This window comes from Synchiropus splendidus, chromosome 15 (genome assembly GCF_027744825.2).
Source record: "Synchiropus splendidus isolate RoL2022-P1 chromosome 15, RoL_Sspl_1.0, whole genome shotgun sequence".
NCBI classification, from domain to species: Eukaryota; Metazoa; Chordata; class Actinopteri; order Syngnathiformes; family Callionymidae; genus Synchiropus; species Synchiropus splendidus.
Window position 1 is genome coordinate 9,981,833 of NC_071348.1, and position 22,920 is coordinate 10,004,752.

General features: G+C 43.6%; 2 protein-coding genes and 1 non-coding gene across 5 annotated transcripts; 1 reads left to right on the forward strand and 2 right to left on the reverse strand.

Moving 5' to 3' along the window:
- Window positions 1–12: 12 nt before the first annotated feature.
- On the reverse strand, window positions 13–6,115 carry LOC128772134 (interleukin-20 receptor subunit alpha-like). 2 transcript variants are annotated; one of them, XM_053888235.1, is made up of 7 exons: window positions 5,931–6,115; window positions 5,519–5,642; window positions 4,272–4,480; window positions 4,033–4,208; window positions 3,823–3,967; window positions 2,575–2,711; window positions 13–1,589 (listed from the first exon to the last, which is right to left on the reverse strand). In XM_053888235.1, exons 1-7 carry the CDS (start codon window positions 5,977–5,979, stop codon window positions 681–683), a joined length of 1,749 nt encoding a protein of 582 aa, XP_053744210.1. In that variant the 5' UTR covers window positions 5,980–6,115; the 3' UTR covers window positions 13–680. The 2 variants fall into 2 exon arrangements, with proteins under 2 accessions (XP_053744210.1, XP_053744211.1); XM_053888236.1 differs by lacking the exon at window positions 5,519–5,642.
- A 1,243-nt stretch (window positions 6,116–7,358) lies between these two features.
- trnap-cgg (transfer RNA proline (anticodon CGG)) lies at window positions 7,359–7,430 on the reverse strand. The gene has a single exon. It is a non-coding gene; the product is annotated as a tRNA-Pro (tRNA).
- Window positions 7,431–7,699: 269 nt separating this feature from the next.
- Window positions 7,700–19,401, forward strand: med23 (mediator complex subunit 23). 2 transcript variants are annotated; one of them, XM_053843577.1, is made up of 31 exons: window positions 7,700–7,868; window positions 8,298–8,329; window positions 8,421–8,508; window positions 8,611–8,735; window positions 8,865–8,976; window positions 9,100–9,198; window positions 9,452–9,553; window positions 9,725–9,794; window positions 9,867–9,979; window positions 10,117–10,212; window positions 10,745–10,762; window positions 12,922–13,128; window positions 13,630–13,773; window positions 13,937–14,082; window positions 14,240–14,485; window positions 14,549–14,691; window positions 14,759–14,933; window positions 15,052–15,215; window positions 15,292–15,416; window positions 15,484–15,689; window positions 15,793–15,973; window positions 16,039–16,209; window positions 16,272–16,488; window positions 17,227–17,336; window positions 17,414–17,540; window positions 17,624–17,789; window positions 17,869–17,941; window positions 18,004–18,218; window positions 18,283–18,403; window positions 18,475–18,606; window positions 19,024–19,401. In XM_053843577.1, exons 1-31 carry the CDS (start codon window positions 7,818–7,820, stop codon window positions 19,252–19,254), a joined length of 4,206 nt encoding a protein of 1,401 aa, XP_053699552.1. In that variant the 5' UTR covers window positions 7,700–7,817; the 3' UTR covers window positions 19,255–19,401. The 2 variants fall into 2 exon arrangements, with proteins under 2 accessions (XP_053699552.1, XP_053699553.1); XM_053843578.1 differs by lacking the exon at window positions 10,745–10,762.
- The last annotated feature ends 3,519 nt before the right edge of the window (window positions 19,402–22,920 follow it).

Consider the following 22,920-nt stretch of genomic DNA (forward strand, 5'->3'; position numbering starts at 1 on the left):
ATAAGCGCTCGTCACATTTATTTCATCATTAAATGACATGGATACATTCATACTATTGTTTGGGTCACTTCATTTCATGAGAATGATCAGAGAAATAACAGTGCTTGTACAGTACATTAGTAAAATTGACTACAGTAGTCCCTTGAGCTGAACCTCTATACTTTCAAATATACTGGTTACCAGCTACAAGAGGGTTAATATATATATATATATATATATATATAGTCACACTAGCTTTCACAAATAGTTTCCTTCATTGATAATTCCATACTGGCCGCCCTTCTACTTTCATTTACAGCATTTCAGGCATCCATGTAGACAAGTGCATGTGTTTGGGAGGTAAGACTGTAAAGTGCGAGTGTGGTCGTCTGGCAGACACACATCCTGCTTGTGGACTAACATCCAATTTGTCACTATGAAAATGAGAAGATTATCAAATATCCATCAGTGAAACAACACAGATATTGGTTTGCAGTCCATCCTGCTGACTTAATAACAGTATACCAAAGACAACCTCACTTTGCTAGTTCAGCTATACATTGACATCCAAGATATATTCAAAATACAGTTTTAAATGACTGAAGTTGTATGGTTATTAAGCGTGCCATGTGCCACGTGATTCATTATAATGCGTGTATTTAACACTGAGTTCCGGTGGATCAGTGCCGTTATAGTTTCATCTATCCATCCATGGATATTACCACGTTCCATTTGGTCACCATGATATCCTCCTCCCACTCTCCCTGTGCTTCCTTCTCACCTGAGTTCTGTCTGACAAAAACACTGTCCAACTTCATGAGGTTCTCACTTCCAGTGTCTGCCTTCTCTAACCCTTCACCAAGGTCAAGACCGTTCTCCGGCACTGGCAACGTCAGTCTCCTTGTTTCAGGATCCCAATCGATGATGGAACCCATTTCCTCGCCCTGTGGCTCTCTGCTTGGACTCATCACAAACCCATAGTCATTTGAGCAATCGGACTGATTCGATGGGAAGCAGCTTTGAGAGGCATAACCTGATAGAAAAGGCTCTCTTTCCTCACCTGTTTTTTCTGCAGCAACACTGGCAAATGCCTCTAACTGAGGGTGGATTGGGGCCAAAATGTCTTCCTTTTCTACCTCAGCTCTCTGAGAATGTAGTCCCCAAGCCTGGTTTCCATTCTGTAACTCTGGATCAAATGGCTGGGCTTGTACTAGTGTGCTCATGGTTTGTCTTGAGTAAATCGGTGTGTGTATTTGTTTTGACTGTTGAGAGAAGTAAGACATCATCCTGGATGCAGCACTAGCAGCCTGATGATCATTTGGAAGCCTGCTGTCCATCTTGTTGTCAAGCAATTGTGGACCTATTCTACCACTGTCAGCAAAGTCTCTCGCTATCTCCGGGGCATGTCTGGGAACCGCAACAACAGCGCCGTAGTCCACAGACAGATCATCGTCATCGAGTGTTTCTCCGCTCCCTGAGCTGTCGGTTAATTGTGCTTGGTAGCCTCTGGAGATGAAAGAAGGAAGCTTGTCTTTGATGATGGTGATGAGGAGGATGTTGGGCTTGTCAGGCAGGAAGGTCCAAGGTGGGTGGTCCAATAATGGATCATTCTGGAGATCAGGAAGTGATTATTTAGAACGGATTTGTTGAATTTCAATGATGTTAGTTTCTATAGAAATCCACATTCTAAACCTCTTCTGGCTCAGACCCATGCGTTACACATGGTGTCCTGGGTTGCATTGTTGGTTCTTTCCATCACATGGGGCTGCAATACTAGTGAGCAATATATCTACAGCAGATTGTTTTGGCCTTCCTTAGTATCGCCAAATTTCAGTTATGATTCAGAGAGTTGTATTTGCAATTTTACAAGTGAGACATCTTCATTTTACTCAAAATTCATCAGTGGAATTTAAAAAAGAAAACCATGAAGTTTTTTTTAAAGAAGGGAGAAATCATTTTCTTTTAACAAGCTTGTCCAAAACTTGCATAGATTTATATTGAGTCTTAACTTATGCAATTGATTTACATGTAGATTTAGACATATTTTCCAGGGGTTCAACGATGTTCAATAGTGGTCACTATACCTCCAAAAATAGTTGTGGTTTTACTACTATCGTAATGTAATAGGTGAGCGTTACAGATCCACTATTACAAAACCGTATCAACATTGCTGTAAATATTCTAATGTTACATAAGACTAGATGGCTAGAACATGAACATTTTGTGTTTACACTTATCAGATTTTTGTCTTGCGTAACAAGAGGTGAAGAAGCCTATTGTTTTCTTATGGTGATTGTGATCAGATGAAATTCGAGCTCGAGCAGGTGTGTTCAGTTTTGAGTCACCAGCGTGTCATGTTAAACACTTTGCAATGAGGTCAAATTTCTTTACACAAAGCCTTGGAAAAATTCTGATTTGAAACACCCTTATTGAAGCGAAAGACTATCACAACAATTGGAAAACATCTTGTCAATCTAACTAGCTAACTTGAATTTTAGACTCTTCATTATTTTTATTTGAATTTGAGCAGTAAATCGCTCGGAAAGTCTGCAGTTGTAAGCATTGAAACGTAATACTTTGAGTCGTATACATTACCAGTATAGGTGGGCTCTTTTGTCCTTTTCCCATCAAGTATCGGACAAGAAAGAACCCAAGCACGATCAGGAAACACAAAGACAAAGTCGCCACGATAAAGCCAACAACCACCATCTTCAGCAGTTCCATTGCTGGATCTGGACAGAGAAGACCCGAGGCTCTTAATGCATTTCAAAGACAGACACAAACAATGTATTAATGTAGTTTCATCTAGTAATTTTGGCGCTCTGGGATACGCTAAACACAACACAACAAATGCCACCACAAGTGCTATGATTTGACAGAATTTATGGCTTACAATATCAAGCTTTATATTTAGTGAAAGGCACACAACAAATGCCATTGTGCCAGGAATGTAGTCTAGCAGCATTACACAAGAGACTGTCAATGGAAAGTTCCCAGTTGTAATCGCCACTTGTGTTCGCAGAAAAAAAAGGCCAATATTGCAAAAATTCTCCTGCTGCTCTGCATTTGAATGTGAAGTTAAGTAAATTACGATGGTATTATAACAATGAACTAATGAAAAAGTGGACAGTAGTGCTGTTTAAATACAGTAATTCAGTTTAAAAAAAAGCGCTAAAAGAAAAGAGAGACTAGAGGAAGTTACTGGGTTAATACCACAGACATGTGTGCAGTTATTGTCCCATGCATAAATGCACACATACTCAAATGGCTTAAATAAAAACAACTGATTTATTAACAAAATAAAAAAAAACATTTAAACTAGGGCTGGGCATTTAATTTTGATGAATCAATTCCAAGAGCAGCACAACGCCATGGTGAGATTGCGTTGATGGGCGGAAGTAAAATCTTCAGGATAAAAGCTGTTATAACTATAACATTTAAATTACATTATTTTTTTAATCGGGTCTCGCACCTAATCCAAACCAATAAAGCATTCGCATCAGACACGATTCAGTTATTGGCCAGATATAGTTGTTTAGTGCGGTGGACAACCTCCGGAAGGCCACTGACCCCCTGAACTCTGTTCAATAGAAAATATAAAATGAATGGAATACAATAATAGTGAGGTTTTTTTTGTCATCTGCGCTACATATATTATTGTATTTTATTATATTATTTATTATTTTATTATTATGTTTTATTGTGTTATAATAAATGTTTCAGAAATGAAACTGAACTCCTTGAAAACACTTGTCCAAATGAGTCACAGTTGTTACGGTTCTAAGTTGTTGGGGCACATTCCTTTTCAGCTGCAAGGCAAGAAGTGCTGCTGTAATGTTGTACCTGGGGGGGTGGTGACACAGTGCCAAGGGGATGCTTGACAAACAACCGGCAATGACAGGAAGGAGGCTTTGGCAGAGAAGCAAAACTTTGTGTTGGCTTCCATTTGCTGGTACTTGTGAGGGCTGGATACAGCGTGGAACACATCCTAAATGGGGGGAAAAAAGGAGTCATGTTGTGTCACTGAAAGGAAATCGAAGCTGCCTTGCTCACATTTTTGTTTTGATGAGGGTTGTTGATTGACAGTTCGTATTTCATGCGTGAATAGAGTGATGCCATTGGGACCAAATCCGTGTCGTTATTGGGTTGGTATCGCATTGGTCCCTTCAGAGTGATGATTGCGCTGTTGTTCTGTAGCTCCACGGTGATGGATGGGGGTCCAAAAACAGCTTCAGAGATCAACAAACATTTTTTTTATTTGCCTGAAAAATAAAAATAAATCTCCAACTTACTGTCCAGCTTTGGATCAAATCTCCTCCAAGTGGTAGCCCACTTTGAGGTCGATGCCCTGGTCTTGACGCGCACTCTGGCATGGTACCAGTGATCCAGATCCCAGGTCTCATTGCTCAGATCGCACCAGTTCTGCAAGATTTCTGTGCAATGACGGACTGCCCTCCAGTTAACCCGCCGTCCTCTGCTGCTCTCCACGCTGTCTCCGTAGCTGGGGAGAACACAAAGAGAGCAGAACTGAGAAATGATACAACACCTTCGTGACCATCCCCTCCACCCCCAAAAAGTAAAGAACTTCATGTTACACCATCTGATTGTTTGCCTAGAGATCTGGTAACAAGCAAGAGAGCAGGCTTCTCGGCCTGCTTTCAAATCCTTTTGTATCTATACAGGAAGAAAATGGCAGTTACGCGAACCTTTTGTAACATTTTGGAGTTCTATACCTCTGATGTTTTGATTCTGATAAATTTTGTGGCAATCATTAAAACAAAAGCAAAGAGGAAACCCCTTTTATTTCGATATTAGGGAGCGCTGGCTGCCTATTTTAATTTTATTTTTAATTAAACTAAATCAATTTTAAACGTTATAAAAGGAAAGAAAAAAATAACAACATTAAATATTTTATAGAACAACTTCCTCTTTAAACCAATAAGTAAACTGCAAAGCAGGAACATGTCACATCATAAAATGAAATATCAATAGTCAAGATAATGTTTACACTTGTGAACAAAAAATAAATGAATAAATGACAGATTTATGTTATTTTCAAGAGAAGAAAATTAAATTGTAAATGTTTAACTCTAAGCCTGGGACTGGGAAGAGATTCATTTTTGAGGAATGAATTACAGGGAACACAATATAAACAACGCAGACTGATTGTGTATAAACTTTCTTTCCCTGGGAACATTTTAAGCCCATTAATTCCAGACTCACCGCATTACAAAATATGATGTCATCATCAAAACACTCACAGTGAAGGAGACGAAAGGAGAGAGCGCTGACAGATGGAAAATTCGAGTTATACAAAAAACGTTCAGATAGAAGCACATTGTTATTTCACTCCTAGATTCACCCTGATGTTTAAGTGTATGTCAACAGGTTACATTGGTATTTGAATCCTGCTGCTAGTTTTCAATAAACATTCCTGTTTTATATTAATAGAACAGCGATATTTTGACGCGAGTGATTCATGAGGTGTTTGAATCTGATGAAGTGACTATTGTTCAGCGCTGCGTAAACATTTGCTCACATTGCATACTGCACTGTGAAGTGCGCATCCTCTGTGGTGCCGTTTCCTGGGAGCCAGTGCAGGACATTCCTCAGGTTGATAGAAGAGAAGTGAACATTGGAGGGAGCAGCTGTAGTGGCAGAGACTGAGATAGAGTATTGTTAGAAGTTGAAGCAGAAAGAAAAACACTCTTTTAAGCCAGAAATATGTTACACATTTGACATGAAGAAATGGGATAAACGCATTGACTATTTAAATGTAATGTGCTTTAATACTGAAGTAAACAGGAACTGTGTGATTTATCTGCACCGGTCAGCACTCAGATGAACTAATAACTGATGTCTATTTATTACTAACCTGCTATATGGATGCACTGACCACAACAAACAAATTCTTCATATGCTGCAATTGCGGAATTTTAAAATGAGTTCACCTGCTGGGTAAATTACTCCGAGTTTCAGGAACAGCAAAAAGATCCACATCTCTGTTCCCAGTGCTCATGTTCTCAACAGAAGGTGGTCTGTGTTAAATCCAGCCATTGCCTCGCTTCCTTCCTCTGCTTCATTCCACCTGCTGGATGCTAAATCTGAGAGGACCGATCTGGGAGAGATCAACTGGAAAGTGATCTCACGTGTCGAAGACACACATGAGGGTTTGGCTTCGGTATTGTTGGCCGCCCACAGGTAAAACTCTTCACTTATTAACTGGCTGCAGGAGCTTCCGGGTATGAGGAAGGAATGTGATCCCTCTTGTTTTTACTCAGGTGTGTGTTGACAAAAACTATCCTTATGAGGACCGAATGTGGGGACATTTGCCCGGAGCCCACAAGGTTAAGCCTCAACTTCAAAATAACTGGGTCATTATACTTGAGTTTCAGTTTGGTTCAGAGCCCTGGTTAAGGTTAGCCATGTGTTTTGGATGGTTAGGTTTAGGGGGAGAGGCTGGGGAAAGGGTTACTGTATGTTCATGAGAAACCTCACAATCTCCTCACAAGGATAGAAATACAAGTGTGTTGTGAGGAGTGATGGTAACACTTTCAAATTATTATTAGTCTGTCAATGAACTGTGAGTCAACGGGAAGCCAGTACGTACATAAGCAAGTGTTTCTTCTGTTTTCTCGTCTACTGAAGTTACATGCAGTGACACCAGGGGGCGTCGAACTAAATCAAGGAGTCAAGGGGTCAAACTCTAACGTCCAAGTGGTGGGCTGAACCAAATACTGTATGTTTTTGTTAATGAAATAAACAATCTGTAATTGATGGAGCAAAAAAAAAGGTGTGTAAAAGCTGTCTTTAGCATAGTCACATCTCCAGACTCACAACATAAGAGGCAGTCCAGTTCTGTTCTCATCAACTTTCCCATCAAATTCCATTGTCACTGCTTAATGCTGGATATTTATATTCCCCACTTGTTTCCACCTTGAAGGGCAAAGCTGGAATACTATGGTTAAAGGTCATCAACTGGCTCTGTTGGTGCTTCTAGTTCAGTAGCACTTAGAATTGAATTGTTGTGTTGTGTCCTGAATTTATTGTCCAAACAAACCTGCACAACAAGGCGAACCCAATAATAATTTCATTAGCTTATGTGACGTTTGTAAGTCATCATGCGGCGCTTCAAAAGATGATTCGAGCGCACAAAGGTGGTTATTATCTTGTTATTGGGATCATCATTCCTGAGGATGAGAAGAATCCGCATTTAAATCTGTAAAAGTGTGTTTAAAAAGTTGCATGTGTAAAGATAGTATAACAAATCACATGTACATTAACAGCAATGACCTTTGCTCTTTGTTGATCAACATAAGGAAGTAAGAGTGGTAGTCACAGGCTTGGTCCTTAGTTGCCTCGCAAAGATGCACAAATATGGGCTCGTCCGGGATTTGAACCCGGGACCTCTCGCACCCGAAGCGAGAATCATACCCCTAGACCAACGAGCCATGTCGTCGTCACCAATATAACTATAAAAAAGAAAATAAATAATCGCTTTCAACGAACATTAGTCATATGATATGACTTTTTTTTAAAGCGTCTTCCCTTGCGTCCTCCTCCCTAAATTGATGTAATCCTCATTTGATGTTAAATTATTTTGTTATTTCTCTTCTTTCAACTCGTCAGAAGACATTTCCCAACGTCATGAGAGTTTAGGGTAAAACGTTCATCCCGCGGAACCACTTGGTCCTGTGTTTGTTTCCCAGGACTCCTTTAACGGTTGCGCAGGCCAGCCTTGACGCTGCTTCTCCGTTAGCGTTGTGTTTATTGTTAGCATCCTCTGCAGAAACTCTGCGGAGCCCTGTGATGGTCTCCGGTTCCTATTCGCTGCAACCATGGCGCTTTCAATGGAAACGCAGCTCCAAAGCATATTTGAAGATGTCGTGGTAATTCTAATTTTATCATAACACACGTTTTCTTCCTAATTCAATCACAGGAGGGCAACACATTCAGCGACAGTCGCTTATAAGATTTCGTATTATTGTTTTGCGTTGACTCGTGTTAATATTATAATTACTTATCACAGTACCAGTGGAATATATCTATGCATGAATATTTGCGTTTGCCTAATTTACATTTGCTTGACCAAATACTTCGCAATAACACGGCTTGTCCTTAACATTTTGTTTCGCCTTGAAAATGCTGAAGTCATGAATTGACGTCTTGTCTCCATCTGTCATTGTGTTGCTCTCGACAGACGCAGAAATACATTGGAACACATACAAAGTCACAATAACATTTTCTTATAAAGCAATTGTTGTATATTATGTCCAGTCATTGTAACAACCTCTGTTTCATGTACTTTGATTTCTCAGAAAACTGAAATGATCGAGGAGGCCTTTGCTGGGTGAGTTGCTTATAATTTTGCTCAGCATTTTTTCTTTTTGCTGCTTTCTGTGTTCTAATATTACTGGAAATGATTGTGTTCGTTTTGGAAGAATGTGTATGGACACGTTAGAGGATGAGAGGACCAAGCTGATCAGTTGTCTTGCCGCATTCAGACAATATTGGGGAACTCTACCAAAGGTAAAAACACAAAACATACAGTTGTAATAGTTACTTCAACCTGACCCATTTAAACCAAAATCATTTCAGATCTTACTGATCAATTTTATTGTCGTTGTGCAGGAATCCCATGAGCAGTGTGTGCAGTGGATAGTTCGCTTCACACACAGCCAGCACAGCCCCAAAAGAATCTCCTTTTTGTATGACTGTCTGGCCATGGCAGTGGAGATGAGCTTGTTGACTCCCAGGTAGACACAGAACTGACGTCACCGTTGAGTCAGCAGATGGATGTCTAAAGGCTACTGTTTTTCCTGGTTCATTTTATATAAAAAAGTAATTAATATATTCTGTTTTTTTGTGTATTTGCTTGTGCTTAGGATGGTTTGTGTTTCACTAATTAACTCTGACTATTTGGAGTGGGAGAGGACTCGACTGTGGGCCTTAACTTTTAAACTGATTCGCAAGATCATTGGAGGTGTTGACTACAAGGTCAGTGCCCCCACATTCATGGTCTTCCACAGCAAAATGAGTGCTCAGTGACTACCGTTTGAATTTGAATAATGTACTTGTGTGTTGTTCAATAATTCTGACAAAGCCATATTTGTGTGCCAGGGTGTTCGTGACTTATTGAAATCTGTGCTGGACAAAATTCAGACAGTTCCGGTCACAGTCAGCTCAGCTATTGTCCAACAGCTGCTAGCAGCAAGAGAGGTAATGAGTTGACCATCCTTTTATATTTGTGCTCTTTTAGATTTATAACTCCACGCAGTAAGTGCTCAGTAAATTGTTTTTGTTTGTCCTCTGTTATTCAAATCAAACTTCAAGTGATGATTTTAATGTCTTTATATCCTCTTCAAGTGTTCCTGCAGGACTCGAAAGCAACTCGTGTAACATGGAAGATGGGTTTGAGTGTTCACGGTTTCCCTCATCAATATGCGTAACTTTCCATCTCTATGGGTTTCAGGTAGTGGAGTACATGTTGGACAGAAATGCCTGTCTCATGCCGGCTTACTTGGCTGTTACAGAGATCAGAAAACTTTATCCAGAGGGACAGTTGTCTCACTGGGTGAGTAACATGGTGAACAAGACATTGTTTATTTATATATGTTATATGTTTATTTATACATTTATATATATATATATATATATATATATATATATATATATATATATATATATATATATATATTATTGCTGTAACACAAAAGTAATGCTCTCTTTCTACTCTTGTTTATAGCTCCTGGGTAGCTTGATCTCAGATTTTGTTGACAGCTTCAGACCCACGGCCAGGATTAACTCAATTTGTGGTAACACTGAACACTGAAATGCTAAACAATGTATCAGGCTAATAGATCATAACTGACTTGTTCTGAATTCAGGACGATGCAGTCTGTTACCGGTAGTGAATAACAGCGGGGCCATATGTAACTCCTGGAAGTTGGACCCCACCACTCTTCGCTTCCCTTTGAAAGGCATGCTGCCATTTGACAAGGTAAGGTTTCTGTGTGTTTAAGTGTGTATTATACATTTATACTAATGTTATTACTTCTGGACATGCTTGTTGAGCTACTATTCCCGGCCAGCCTTTCTTATTACACTCTGAAATCTAATAATTATTCATGATTTTAGGACCTTTTCGAGCCGCAGACAGGCTTGCTACGATACGTGCTGGAGCAGCCGTACTCCAGAGAGATGGTGTGCAACATGCTCGGACTCAACAAGCAGGTGCATCTCTCTTTTCCTCCTGCATCCACTTCTCTCTGTCTCGTCTCACTATAACAATCAGTAACTAGATTAGCACTTTGCTTGCTGTCTTGAAATAATCCTTCTTGTTAACTTCCTTCTTTTAGCTGTGTCTATTTTTATTTATTTTTTTACACTTTACTCACAGTAGTTAGTCCCTTTCTTTGACTATGCCCTGTTCCTGCTTTATGCACCTTTGACCCTTCCACCTTGAAGCTATTTACAGAACAGAGCAAAAGCTCTTGGATGATGTTAGTGAGCTCTGTTCAGTCAGTTTCTGCAGCACATTTAGCGTTCAGTAACTCAAAAGAAAGATCTCCTTCATATTATATTTCCTAACAAACGTGTAATGTCTGTCATTAACTGTGCTGAACGGACAGTGAAAGACCTAGCTCCCTTAGTTACCTCTTTCTCTCTCCCTCTCTCTGTTTTATGCCCCCTTGTTTCTCTCTCTCCTCCTTCTTTTGTCCTCTGGTTGTGTGTTGTGTTTGTCTCTTTGACATGCACTCTCTAGACTCTGAACATTGCTCAGGTATGTCGTTGTTCGTCTCCCCGGTCAACTGACCTGCCAACTAACCAGCCCACTGGACGCTTTTAGACCATATAGGCACGCTTATCACGACCGTCTGAGACATGGGAAACTGGACAAAACGTACTTGAGGTTGCGAAACTGCACAGAGCTTGAGATCGATGCAGCAGGGCTTTTGAGAAGCTGAAAACATGAGCTTTACTTGGCTAAATACATCACCTTTATTTCATTTAGTCCTGCAGTGGTCAGTGGCTGTCAACTTTGATGCAAGTATGGTGCCGCTAAATGGGCTGAGAGCTTCATTGTTGCATGCTGGGAGCAAACACAGGCTTGTTTTGAAAAGAATTGCTAAGTGAAGGTGCGTCCTGATAAGACCAAAGTTTGACTCATGCTCCAAAGGGAGGCTATACTTAGCTCAACAAGCCCGCCTTTTTCTATTGCTTACTGATCCAGTTTGGATTGTGGCATGCTAGCGAGCGTCGCCCTCTAATGGTTGACTCTCTTCAGTTGTTCTTTTGGTCACTTTAGTTCTGACCACTGCAGAGCAGCAGCACCACACACGAGCTGCGTTCTTCACAGCAAAACAGATAGATGAGCGATCGTAACGTCATTAGGTGACGACAGTATAAACAACTATGAATTTGATAGTCGACTATAGTTCTGAATGAATAATTTTACTATTTTTTTTCTCATCCTCAAATGTTTCTTTCACTCTAAGGTTGCTTCAGCTGTTAATAACTGTAAACCCTGCTGTTGACATTTCAAGTCCTGTTGCACTGCATGTGTGGATGTAGTGTGGTCCGTGCCTGTTGTGAGCCGGGTCCTCTTGTGTCCGATCTCCTGCTGCTGCTGCTGCTGCTTCCTGATGTCTAGACCTCAGCCGAACTGCTGCAGATCAAGGATGGAAATGATACAGTTCTTTCAGTCGGCGTGAAATTTGTGCCGAACAAGTTGCTTCTTTTCATGTTCTGACTCTTTTTATACTTCCCTTAGGTGGAGTTATAGTCAGGTGGAGAATAGTCAGTCTGACTCCACACACATTGACCAGCTTGGCATGAAAGGTAGTAAATATGAGGCCGCCTAACTCGAGAGTAGCTCAGTTGCTTAGAAGATGATCGTGCAGGACTGTGCTTCCAGTACAAGGAAATGCCAGTGGGTCGATTACTGATTCATCAGCATGGTGTTTTCCCAGGATCTAAGGGGAGGGTTTTTTGCCAAGTCGGCTGTTCCCTGACTGGATGAGTGAACTTTGTAATTGGATGACCTTTGTATCAACAAACCACCAATGTGTTGTCTGGGTGTGGTCAGAAGACATATGAAATTAATAATATTCAAGTCTGAATCACTTCATGAAGGACCACCTGTACTGGTTGGCTGCAATGGTTCTGCACCAAAGCTGTTGGTCTAGTTTTGGTTTTGAGTGAACAACAACACGATGACAGAAGCAATCCAGGCTCCCTTCCTCCTCTGTTCTTCTCAGTCTTTCTCCCCTCCTTTCTCTTCACTGGCATGTGTGTGCGTCTTCACCCTGCTGTTGTGCATGTTTGTGTGTGCTTCTCTTGTTTGATGCTACTTCGCTGTGCAGTTCTGCGCTGTTACTCTTTAACAGCGGTCGGACCGGTCCAACACAGATTGCAGAAACAACCAATTGCGTATTTGAACGGACTGTTTTCCCATTCTAAACGTCATTGAAATGTTGTGTATTTACAAGTAAAATGTCCTCCACTGGATTCAGTACCAAAAAGGGACCTGTGCCTCACTCAAAAGCAAGGGGAGGGAACTTCGTCCTCCGGTTGCCAGTGATGTCCCTCAGCAGCTTGACCAATGTATATTTCTGTTTTTGTTTTTTTTTCTACAGGTTGTAAACAGAAAATTAAATTTTAATAATCATCTTTACCTCCACTCTTTTTATTTTGAGAACTATAGTAAGTCATCACAATACTGATAAATGACAAACAGAATGGGGAAAATGGTTTCTTTTTGGATTCTGTCTGGGAAATGATCAGAACCTGTCTCCCTTCATCTCCTGCTGCTGTCCGTCTCCTCTCTCTTCTGAGTTCCCTGTTTATTTAACATGTTCTCGATTATTTACACCTGTTTTCAATTTGTTCTTTTCCCTGTGTCTTTCTCCCCCCATGTGTTCATCATCATTACCCTCCTAGCAAAAGCAGCGCTGCCCGGTGCTTGAGGAGCAGCTGGTGGACCTGGTGGTGTACGCCATGGAGCGATCCGAGACCGAGGAGCACTTTGACGCAGACGTCGGAGGAACCAGCCAGCTGCTGTGGCAACATCTGTCCTCGCAACTCATCTTCTTTGTCTTATTCCAGTTTGCAAGCTTCCCACACATGGTGCTGTCATTGCACCAGAAGGTAGATGCTTTTTTTTTTTTTGGTGTTGAATGGTGGGCTATGAATCAGTCTCAGTAAATGATATTTTGTTAGGTTAAAAAAAACACTTTCCTAATGACACGATCTTTTAAACGCATGTCAAAGTGAACAGGAATCTAAATGGCTTTTGTTAGCAATATTTCTGAAACTCTCAAGTGCCTCAATTTGCAGCCTTAATACTGTTAAACTGTTTAACAGAATAACAGATAAATGTGTGGTCAACACTGGACTTAACAAAAGAAGTTGAGACAATCCGACTCCATCGTGGGAAATCGGAGCTATTAAGAAGCTGGTGAATGTTCTGTCAAGTTAAACTCGTCGCCAAGCTGCTGTTGGTGACATAATGTCACGTTCTGCTATTATGAGTTGCACTTTGCATGTGTGTATAGTTGTTGCCCTGTAGACTGTCAAACCAATTTAACATCTCCACATTATGAGAGCTCTTTCGTTAGGTGTTGTTTCTCAACTCCGTCTTCTCTTCAGCTTGCAGGTCGCGGTCTTATCAAAGGCAGAGATCACCTGATGTGGGTCCTGCTGCAGTTCATATCAGGAAGCATTCAGAAGAATGCGCTGGCTGACTTTCTGCCGGTCATGAAGCTGTTTGACCTGCTTTATCCAGAAAAGGAGGTATTTCACTTGGACAGTTATGAAGTTTCGTTTGACACCAGTGTGCCGTCACGTTCAGCCTTAGCGCAAACACAAATATTTGGCTTGTAGGAGGCGAAACCAGCATGAAATCAGTTGGTCTGAATGAAGACGGCAGGCGCTCATGTGTTCCTTTCTGCTGCAGTGCATTCCGGTCCCGGACATTAACAAACCCCAGTCCACACACTCCTTTGCAATGACCTGCATCTGGATCCATCTGAACCGCAAAGCTCAAAACGACAACTCCAAACTGCAGATTCCAATTCCACATTCTCTCAAGCTGCACCACGAGTACGTTGCATTTCAGCAGTTATTTCTTAAGTCTTTGAATTGTGTCCTCACATTTTAGTGTTTCTGTGCTTTTCACTATGAAGGAACATTTTTCATGATGTTTTCCCCCATAATTTCAATTTTTTTTCTTCTAATCCAACACTTTCTCTCGTCTTAGATTTCTCCAGCAGTCGTTGCGTATAAAGACCCTGGGCATGACCGACTACAAGATCGCCCTCCTTTGTAACGCCTACAGCACCAACTCCGAGTACTTCACCCTGCCCATGGGCGCCTTGGTGGAGGCCATCTACGGTAACGGATCTATGAAGATCAACCTGCCAGGCACAAACTGTTTCGCCTCGGGGTCCGTCACCCCGCTGCCCATGAACCTGCTGGATTCAGTCACTGTCCATGCAAAGATGAGGTACACAGAGATGGATCTGAAATCCAAGTCCACTGAGTAACGCTGCTCTTCACGTCCGTCCAGCCTGATCCACAGCATCGCCACCAAGGTTATCAAGCTGGCGAGCGCCAAGTCCAGCCTGGCTCTGGCTCCGGCGCTGGTGGAGACCTACAGCCGGCTGCTGGTCTACATGGAGATCGAGTCGTTGGGGATTAAAGGATTCATCAGTGAGTTAGCAGAGGCTTTTACAGTTGCATTGGTGGGTTTTCAGCGGTGTCTCTCCACCGTCTTCAGGCCAACTGCTCCCCAACGTCTTCAAGTCGCACGCCTGGGGGATCCTTCATACTCTGCTGGAGATGTTCAGCTACAGGATGCACCACATCCAGCCACACTACAGAGTCCAGTTGCTGAGTCATCTGCACAGCCTCGCTGGTCTTCCCCAGACCAACCAGAACCAGCTGCATCTTTGGTGAGCCCCTTTACATCTGCATTTCCTCCTACTTTGCAGCCCAAAAATATGCTTGTGCTTTTTCCCAAGATGCTCTCTACTGACACCTTGAGGTGACCTATATGTTCTGTCTCTGTAGTGTGGAAAGCACAGCGTTGCGCTTGATCACAGCGCTGGGAAGTTCAGAGGTGCAGCCTCAGTTCACCCGCTTCCTCAACGACCCCAAGACCGTTCTGTCAGCAGAGTCTGAGGAGCTCAACCGAGCCCTGATCCTGACTCTAGCCAGAGCCACGCACGTCACCGGTATCTTCCACTCTCCGTCTGGCTCTCTTCTATGAGGGCTACTGATCCACAAACCTGACCCCCGCTATCTTCACAGACTTCTTCACAGGATCCGATTCCATCCACGGAACCTGGTGTAAAGAGATCCTGCTCGCCATCATGAACTTCACGCCTCACAACTGGGCGTCTCACACCCTCTCCTGCTTCCCTGCTCCCCTCCAGGTCGCTTTGTAGCAAATGACGCCTTCTTTAAATCATCCTCTTTAACATCAGGTCTCCTGCTCTTCAGGCTTTCTTCAAGCAGAACAACGTCCCTCAAGAGTCTCGCTTCAACCTGAAGAAGAACGTGGAGGAGGAGTACAGGAAGTGGAAGTCTATGGCCAACGAGAATGACATCATCACCCACTTCTCCATGCAGGGCTCGCCGCCGCTCTTCCTCTGTCTGCTTTGGAAGATGCTGCTGGAAACTGACCATATTAACCAGATAGGATTCAGGTGAGGTGACGCGTCCGCTGCAGCTCAATATGCCTGAGATTTGAAGCTTGGCTTTATGGCGTGTGAGCAGATTTCAGCAGGTGATGTCTTTCGTCTGTTCCAGAGTCCTCGAGCGAATCGGCGCTCGAGCTCTTGTGGCTCACGTGCGCACGTTTGCAGACTTTCTCGTCTACGAGTTCTCAACGTCCCCTGGCGGGCAGCAGCTGAACAAGTGCATCGAAATCCTCAACGACATGGTTTGGAAGTACAACATCGTGACTCTGGACAGGCTCATCCTGTGCCTGGTGAGCAGTAGGTCTCGGCTCTCTGTGGCAAACCCCTCCTGAACCTATCGCCGTCTCCCATCCAGGCCATGAGAAGCCACGAAGGCAACGAAGCCCAAGTCTGCTACTTCATCATCCAGCTGCTCCTGCTGAAGCCAAATGACTTCAGGAACAGAGTCAACGACTTTGTCAAGGAGAACACTCCTGAGCACTGGCTGCAGAGCGACTGGCACAACAAGCACATGAGCTACCACAAGGTGCAGCCGCAGGACTTGTCCATCTGTCCCTGCGTGTCACTCACTCTCTGTTTCTGCCTCAGAAATATCCAGAGAAGCTGTACTTCGAGGGCCTCGCCGACCAGGTCAACCCACCCATGCACCTCCAGCATCAGTACCTGCCAATCTACTTCGGCAACGTGTGCCTGCGCTTCCTGCCCGTCTTTGATATCGTCATCCACCGCTTCCTGGAGCTCATCCCGGTCTCCAAGTCTCTGGAGACGCTGCTGGATCATCTGGGAGGCCTCTACAAGTTTCATGGTAAAGTTAGTTAGTTAGATGTTGGACTGTTTTTTCAAACATGAAATGTGTTTATGAGGTAAGTAGTTTTCCCTTCGATCGTGAGTGTGTTCGCGCATGCAAAATTCAAATGAGTAAATGGAGTGAAATCAAATGGTAACTAGACACTGCTGTTTCTGAATAAACAGCTTGTGTAAGTAAGTTAACTAACGATCGCAGTTTAGAAACTCGAACATGACCAGAGTTCGACTGCTCTGCTCCACTCTAACCAGCTTGATTGCCCACTCAAACATTTCAATTTTTGCCAAATCTCAGATTCTTCCTTTGAGGCCGTTTTGTGGGCAAACGATACCATTTGGCTCTGATCTTTTTTTAGGGGTACAGAGGACGAATTTGACTGCATTTTGAGCTTTTCGCTGAGTTTCTAGGCCAAAGTTTGGGGGAGCTGCAAGCCATTGAAGTAGAGGCAAATTTCTGAAGGTGTGAACCTCTTCCCATTCATTTTCAATGGGAAAAATTGGTCACAAAACCTGGAATATCTCAGGAATTCTGGCATCTAGGTCTGAGAAGAAGGCTTTTGAATCGTGTCTCTATGGCAAAAGCTTTTGGAGTTGTGTGCGAAAATGTAAACAAAATGGCGCGCAGCAAAACAAGGTTAATTCACGATAAAAACCGATAAACCTGTTGATGGGGATCTGGCCTGGCCTTCTCTGCTGCCCTCTGCTGTATCGTTGATCTCAGTCTGACTTGTGTCTTCAGACCGTCCGGTCACCTACCTGTACAACACGCTCCATTATTACGAGCGACACCTGCGGGACAGAACCAACTTGAAGAGGAAGCTGGTCCATGCCATCATGTCCTCTCTGAAGGTAAGATGCCTTCCCATGTTCAAATATGTTCAGTATTCCCATGTTCCAAACGTGTTTTCACCACTTCCTTCTGACAGGACAACAGGACCCCCGGCTGGTGCCTGAGTGAGACCTACCTGAAGTTCGGCATGAACGCCAGGGAGGACAACGTGTGGATCCCAGAGGACATTTACTACTGCAAGCTGATTGGTCGCCTGGTGGACAATATCCTCTTTTAGATGCACAACATTGTGGTGTGAAGTTGTTGACTCGGCGTCACCTGCCCTGGCTCCTTAACTCTGCCTCACCCATGGCGGGGAAGTCGCCAGGTCCCTTTCCCAACTGCGACTGGCGCTTCAATGAGTTCCCCAACCCCGCGGCCCACGCGCTGCACGTCACCTGCGTGGAGCTGATGGCCTTAGCCGTGCCGGGGAAGGACGTGGGCAACGCTCTGCTCAACGTCGTGCTGAAGAGGTGAGCGACGGAGGAGCCGCCTGAGAAGCGCCGCTGTTTCTGCATGCTCCATCTCATGGTGGTGTCCTTGTCGTCCTAGCCAACCTCTGGTTCCCAGAGAGAACATCACCGCCTGGATGAATGCCATCGGCCTGGTGATCACAGCGCTGCCTGTAAGTGGCAGCCCACACTCAGCTGTCGGCTTTGACTGGTCCTAATAGGCCTCCCCCCCCAGGAGCCCTACTGGATCGTGCTCCACGACCGCATCGTGTCCGTGCTCAGCTCTCCAGTGCTGACCTCGGAGTCGGAGTGGGCCGGCAATCCTTTCGCCCTGCTGGACTTCACCGCCTGCCACCAGAGCTACAGCGAAATGAACTGCAGCTACGTGCTAGCGTTAGCGCACGCCGTCTGGCACCACTCGTCCATCGGGCAGCTATCTTTGATTCCCAAGTGAGCATGTGGTCCACTGACTCCCTTGAAGGCAGCGCCGTGTGTCACCGCCCTGTGTGTTCAGGTTCCTGTCCGAGACGCTGAAGCCCATAGTGAAGACTGAGTTCCAGTTGCTGTACGTGTACCACTTGGTGGGGCCCTTCCTGCAGCGCTTCCAGCAGGAGCGGACGCGCTGCATGCTGGAGGTGAGGTCTTGCTTCCTGCCTGAACTCTTCCATCGAACAGATTCTTACCACGTGGTTTGTGCGTGTTTCAGATCGGGGTGGCCTTCTACGAGATGTTGCAGGCGGTGGACCAACACAGCAGCCACCTGAGCTTCATGGATCCAATCTGTGACTTCCTCTACCACATCAAATACATGTACACCGGCGACAGCGTGAAGGAGCAGGTAAACCGTGACCTTGTGATATGTGTGTATATATATATATATATATATATACCACCAGAGGGCGAAGTGCCACTTGGCGAATAAAACAGAACTACAGTGAGAAAAAGTAAACTAATAATGATAAAAAATACTTTACGAAGTTAAGAAGTTAAATGATAGACGTTTAAAGGAAGAAGAAAGATTGTGAGACTGTGACCTCAAACTCTTCAAAGTTGTGAAGCTTTTATCAGCAGAACAATGATGACTCGGGGGAAGTTTAGAAGGTCTGTGAGCAGAAGCCAAGGAACGCTGGCGATGTCAGTGCCAGCCATGAGGGGGAAAGTGAAGGACGTTTAAGTCATTTTTTTAAGACGAGAGATGAAGGAGAGCCTCTATTGGAAGATCTACAGAGGTGACTAACGTCTGATCTGTGCCAAGGTGGAGAAGATCATCATGACGCTGCGGCCGGCCATGAAGCTCCGCCTGCGCTTCATCACACACAGCAGCCTGACAGAGACCTCGTCGGCCGCCTCCAACATCTCCACACCCACCGGCGCCTCTTCCACCCCGCAGTCCACCGCCTCTGCCTCGCTGGCGCCTGTCGCCGTGTCCACCACGAGCGCCGCCGCGTCGCCTTCCTCCGCTCACATCACCACAACACAAAGCTAAAACCTCTTCAGAATCTCTTGCTCATGTGTCGCCCTCAGGCTGGTGGCCATGAAGACGCCTCTGAGCGTTGCTGCGTGACTCACTTGTTTAGTACTTTTCTTTTCTATGTTTTATTCTCTAATTAAAAAGATTTGTCATCTTTTTAAAGGAGTTGTTATTTTCATCCACCATATTCCACAGAGTCCACGGGTTCAGTCCCAGCTATAACAGGACTTGCCATGAGCCTCTCATGAAACAGTGCCCTCACTTTCAGTGGCCACTAGATGGCAGTCAACCATTGCAAACACCTCAGAGCGTTTTTAAACTAGAGCGCCACCTACTTATCTCCAGCATCCAGTCATCACAATCATTTTCAGAGCCCACTAGATGGCGCTCTATGCGCACAGCTCTGAAAATCAGTGTTTGCAAAAGTCCCTGCTTAAGAGTGAAAACCTCTGGTCTGAGTATGAGTTCGAATCCCACTGAAGGGAATGTGAGTTTAAGGTTGTTGTTGTTGTGGTGGATGACGGCAGAGTGAGTCTGAGAGGTGGGACTCACCAAAAGAAAAGTGGGAGACATGTCATTATTTTGCAAGGAAATTAGCTCAAAATACCATAAAAAAGAAGAGCTATTTTAGCGCTTTGACCACAACCTCTTTGGGATCAAGCACCACCACCTTTGTTTTTGCCACCACCATCCTCACTCAGCCCCAAGACTTTACGCAACTCATTTAACACATTCTGATAGTTTGAAGTTCATGTTCCCTTTGGTGGAAGAGTGGGATCTGAACTCTCTCTTAGGAGACTTTCACGCAACATGAACAGGGACTTTCGCTTTAACCACTCGACCGCTGCCACATTTATGCTGAACATTCAGCTCGATGAGATAAAAACTCAATTTGGAATCAAACCAGTCACCTGCAACATCCATGAACCAGCTTCACATGCATGTATCCCAGCTGTACAGCCACACCAGGAGATATGTGTCCATGCTTTTTTCTTCCTATTTTTCTGCTTAAACAATTGAATAAATATAAGAGCAGGTGGGACTTGAACTCTCAACCTCAAGAGAGGAGTTCACAGTGGGCTGCAGGCCATCAGTTCTTTCTTGTGCTGGAGTCACCACATGATCTGACTCCAATATGTGGGTCAGACTCTGTGGTTCCTTCAAATCCAACTGGTGACAAAATTGGTGGTGGTTAAGTCTGGGACAGAAAGGAAAAAAAAAAAGTGTAACCGAAAAGTTATTGACAGAGAGAAAGAAATATTCCGTGAGACTGTTCACTGCTGAGCTAACTATGAAGGGAAAGGTTTGTGAGCACAAACCCACAGTGCAGTCCACATTCTGATCAATGGTTGCCATAGTGACCGGCTGCTTTCAGGCGGCTGTTTTGATTTGTACTGTCTGAGCAGTGTTTTAAAGATGGCTGCTCGATTGGCGGAAGGTGAAGATGATAGTCTGCTGTCTGTTTTGTTTTTGTTTGTGAAGCTGCAACTGCACTCTTCCAGAAATAAGGTCAGATCTGGACTTAATAGACGAAACTAGGCCAACTATGATCATGAAAACATGCTGAGATGCTTCCTTCATGGCTCCTGGTGGCGCTGTGAGCAGAAGCTGGAAACAACGTGGCAGACACGCCACTCCAGGAGCTCTAATCTCCCGCCCTTCAATCGTCCCACAGACGCTCCTCCGGGACTCTTGGAGACCAGAAGTCTTTCTCCTTCACTCAGCCAGACTCTGCTGGAGGAGGAAACCTCTCCCACGTGAAGCTATTTCTCTACCTCACTTTCATCGATGTCTGCGAACGAGTGTGTATACGTCTGCTTCAGTCACATCTTTGGGCTCTATTTCAAACAGAATCACTACAGAAAAGACCAACTGACATCAGCAAACCAGACTAAGTCCAAAGTGATTCGATTTCACAGGTGTTTGCATGAACTAACGTTGTAAACATCCTCCCTGTTGGTTTTCATTGGGACGAAAGCAATATCCGGTCACGTGAGCCGCTACGATGAAAACGTGCATAAATCAGACATTTTGACTTAATAAAACATCAAATACAACCGAGTCACTGCGATAAATATTAAAGTATTATTGGACTAAAATATGACGATTTTTTTAATTTTTATTTTTTTGCCAGCATTGTTTCTCTCCTGACCGTGGAGCAATCGATCCGAGAGGCAAAGTAGAAAACTGTGAATGCAACATGGAATCTGTTGTAGTGGGCGGCCGTGTGAGAAAGCACAGATATGGTTTTCCTTCAGAGAGCGAGCACAGAATCGACACACCAGGTCAATACGCACATGACTCATCACTGCTCATCTAACTTTCTAAACCCTTTGACATCTTGTTAATGGAAGTATTAATAGGCAATGAACGATGGCAGAGAAAAGAAAGTTTATTTTGTTACATATTGAAACTAGGTCCTTGGTGTTTTAAAATGTTTAAAAGTACGGAAGAGGATTAGGGCCAGTGAAGAAAAAAAAAAGGCAGAATTCTGACTTTAAGGTGAGAATTCTCACTTTATCATTCATAATTTTGAGAAGAAAAGTCAGAATTCTGAGAAAAAAGTCAGAATTCTCACTATAAAGTCATAATTTTGAGAAAAAAGTCAGAATTCTGAGAAAAAAGTCAGAATTCTCACTATAAAGTCATAATTTTGAGAGAAAAAAAGTCAGAATTCTGACTGACTATAAAGTCAGAATGGTGCCAATAATTTTTTTTTCTTCACTGGCCCTAATCCTCTTCCGTATTTAAGTGGAAAACTACGCTGCCACGATGTTTTTTTTCTCCCCCTGCAGGAACACGATGATTCTCTTCATATGAAGGAGGGAAACAAAAGCGCTGATATTCTCCGGTGTCATTTGTGCTACGACAGTATTGAGCAACACATCAACGTATGTGTTTACGGCGCTACGTGCGACACGTCAAGCTGAAGTGTGAACACACTGTCACACACACTGACTCATGACCACACACACACACACGCCGCCTGGTAGATGAGTTGTGTCGTGCGACCCCTGCCGCACCACGCTTCCACCTATTGAGCTACAAAAGTTCCTCATCTAGTCTTCGTTTTGTTGTCATCGAAAAGTCCAACCAGCAGCAGAACCAGGTGCATGTCATGTTCATCAGATTTACTAAAAGTAAAAAGGACAAAAAATACACTTCACTCAAACTGTTGAAAAAAACTGTACGTCAAGAATACAATGCTGAATAAAATAAATGTTGTAAAATGTCAACGTAAATATCCACAAAGGCTTTCTTTTTCATGAAACTCTAAAGAAGATAAGTGAAGTGTAAATGAAAGTAAAACCTCTTCCAACAGGTGCTTTCATGAACAGATTTTACTGTTGGGGGCGCCATCACTTTTTATATTGTTTTTTTTCTTTTCAAGAACTTCTACATAGTACATAGCATACTATCACAGATTTGCAGCTGTCAAGTCAATTCAGTGACTCACTACTGCCACCATATGTGGCTAATGTGTTACAACTCACGGGCGAACCATGGGCCTCGGCCCTATGGTTAAGAATCACTGCTCTAACACCGTAATGACTGAATGTTAAGAGTGAATAAGCTTGTCATTAGCTTATGAATGAATCTCGTGACCTCCTAGCTAAAGTGTTGCTTCTAACTCATGACGTTTGAGGTCCATTCCAGTGGTGAGTCACTTATTCAGCTGGA

What these genes read in the sequence shown, in the direction of transcription:
- med23 (XM_053843577.1), top strand. Translation starts at nt 7,818, where the DNA reads ATGGCGCTTTCAATGGAAACGCAGCTCCAAAGCATATTTGAAGATGTC. An exon ending in TGCTTTATCCAGAAAAGGAG is followed by an intron (nt 13,774 to 13,936) that starts GTATTTCACTTG and finishes TTTCTGCTGCAG; the next exon opens with TGCATTCCGGTCCCGGACAT. An exon ending in CAGAGCCACGCACGTCACCG is followed by an intron (nt 15,216 to 15,291) that starts GTATCTTCCACT and finishes CTATCTTCACAG; the next exon opens with ACTTCTTCACAGGATCCGAT.
- LOC128772134 (XM_053888235.1), bottom strand. Translation starts at nt 5,979, where the DNA reads ATGTGGATCTTTTTGCTGTTCCTGAAACTCGGAGTAATTTACCCAGCA. An exon ending in ACCCTCATCAAAACAAAAAT is followed by an intron (nt 3,968 to 4,032) that starts GTGAGCAAGGCA and finishes CCCCCCATTTAG; the next exon opens with GATGTGTTCCACGCTGTATC. An exon ending in CTGTGTCACCACCCCCCCAG is followed by an intron (nt 2,712 to 3,822) that starts GTACAACATTAC and finishes TTCTCTGTCCAG; the next exon opens with ATCCAGCAATGGAACTGCTG.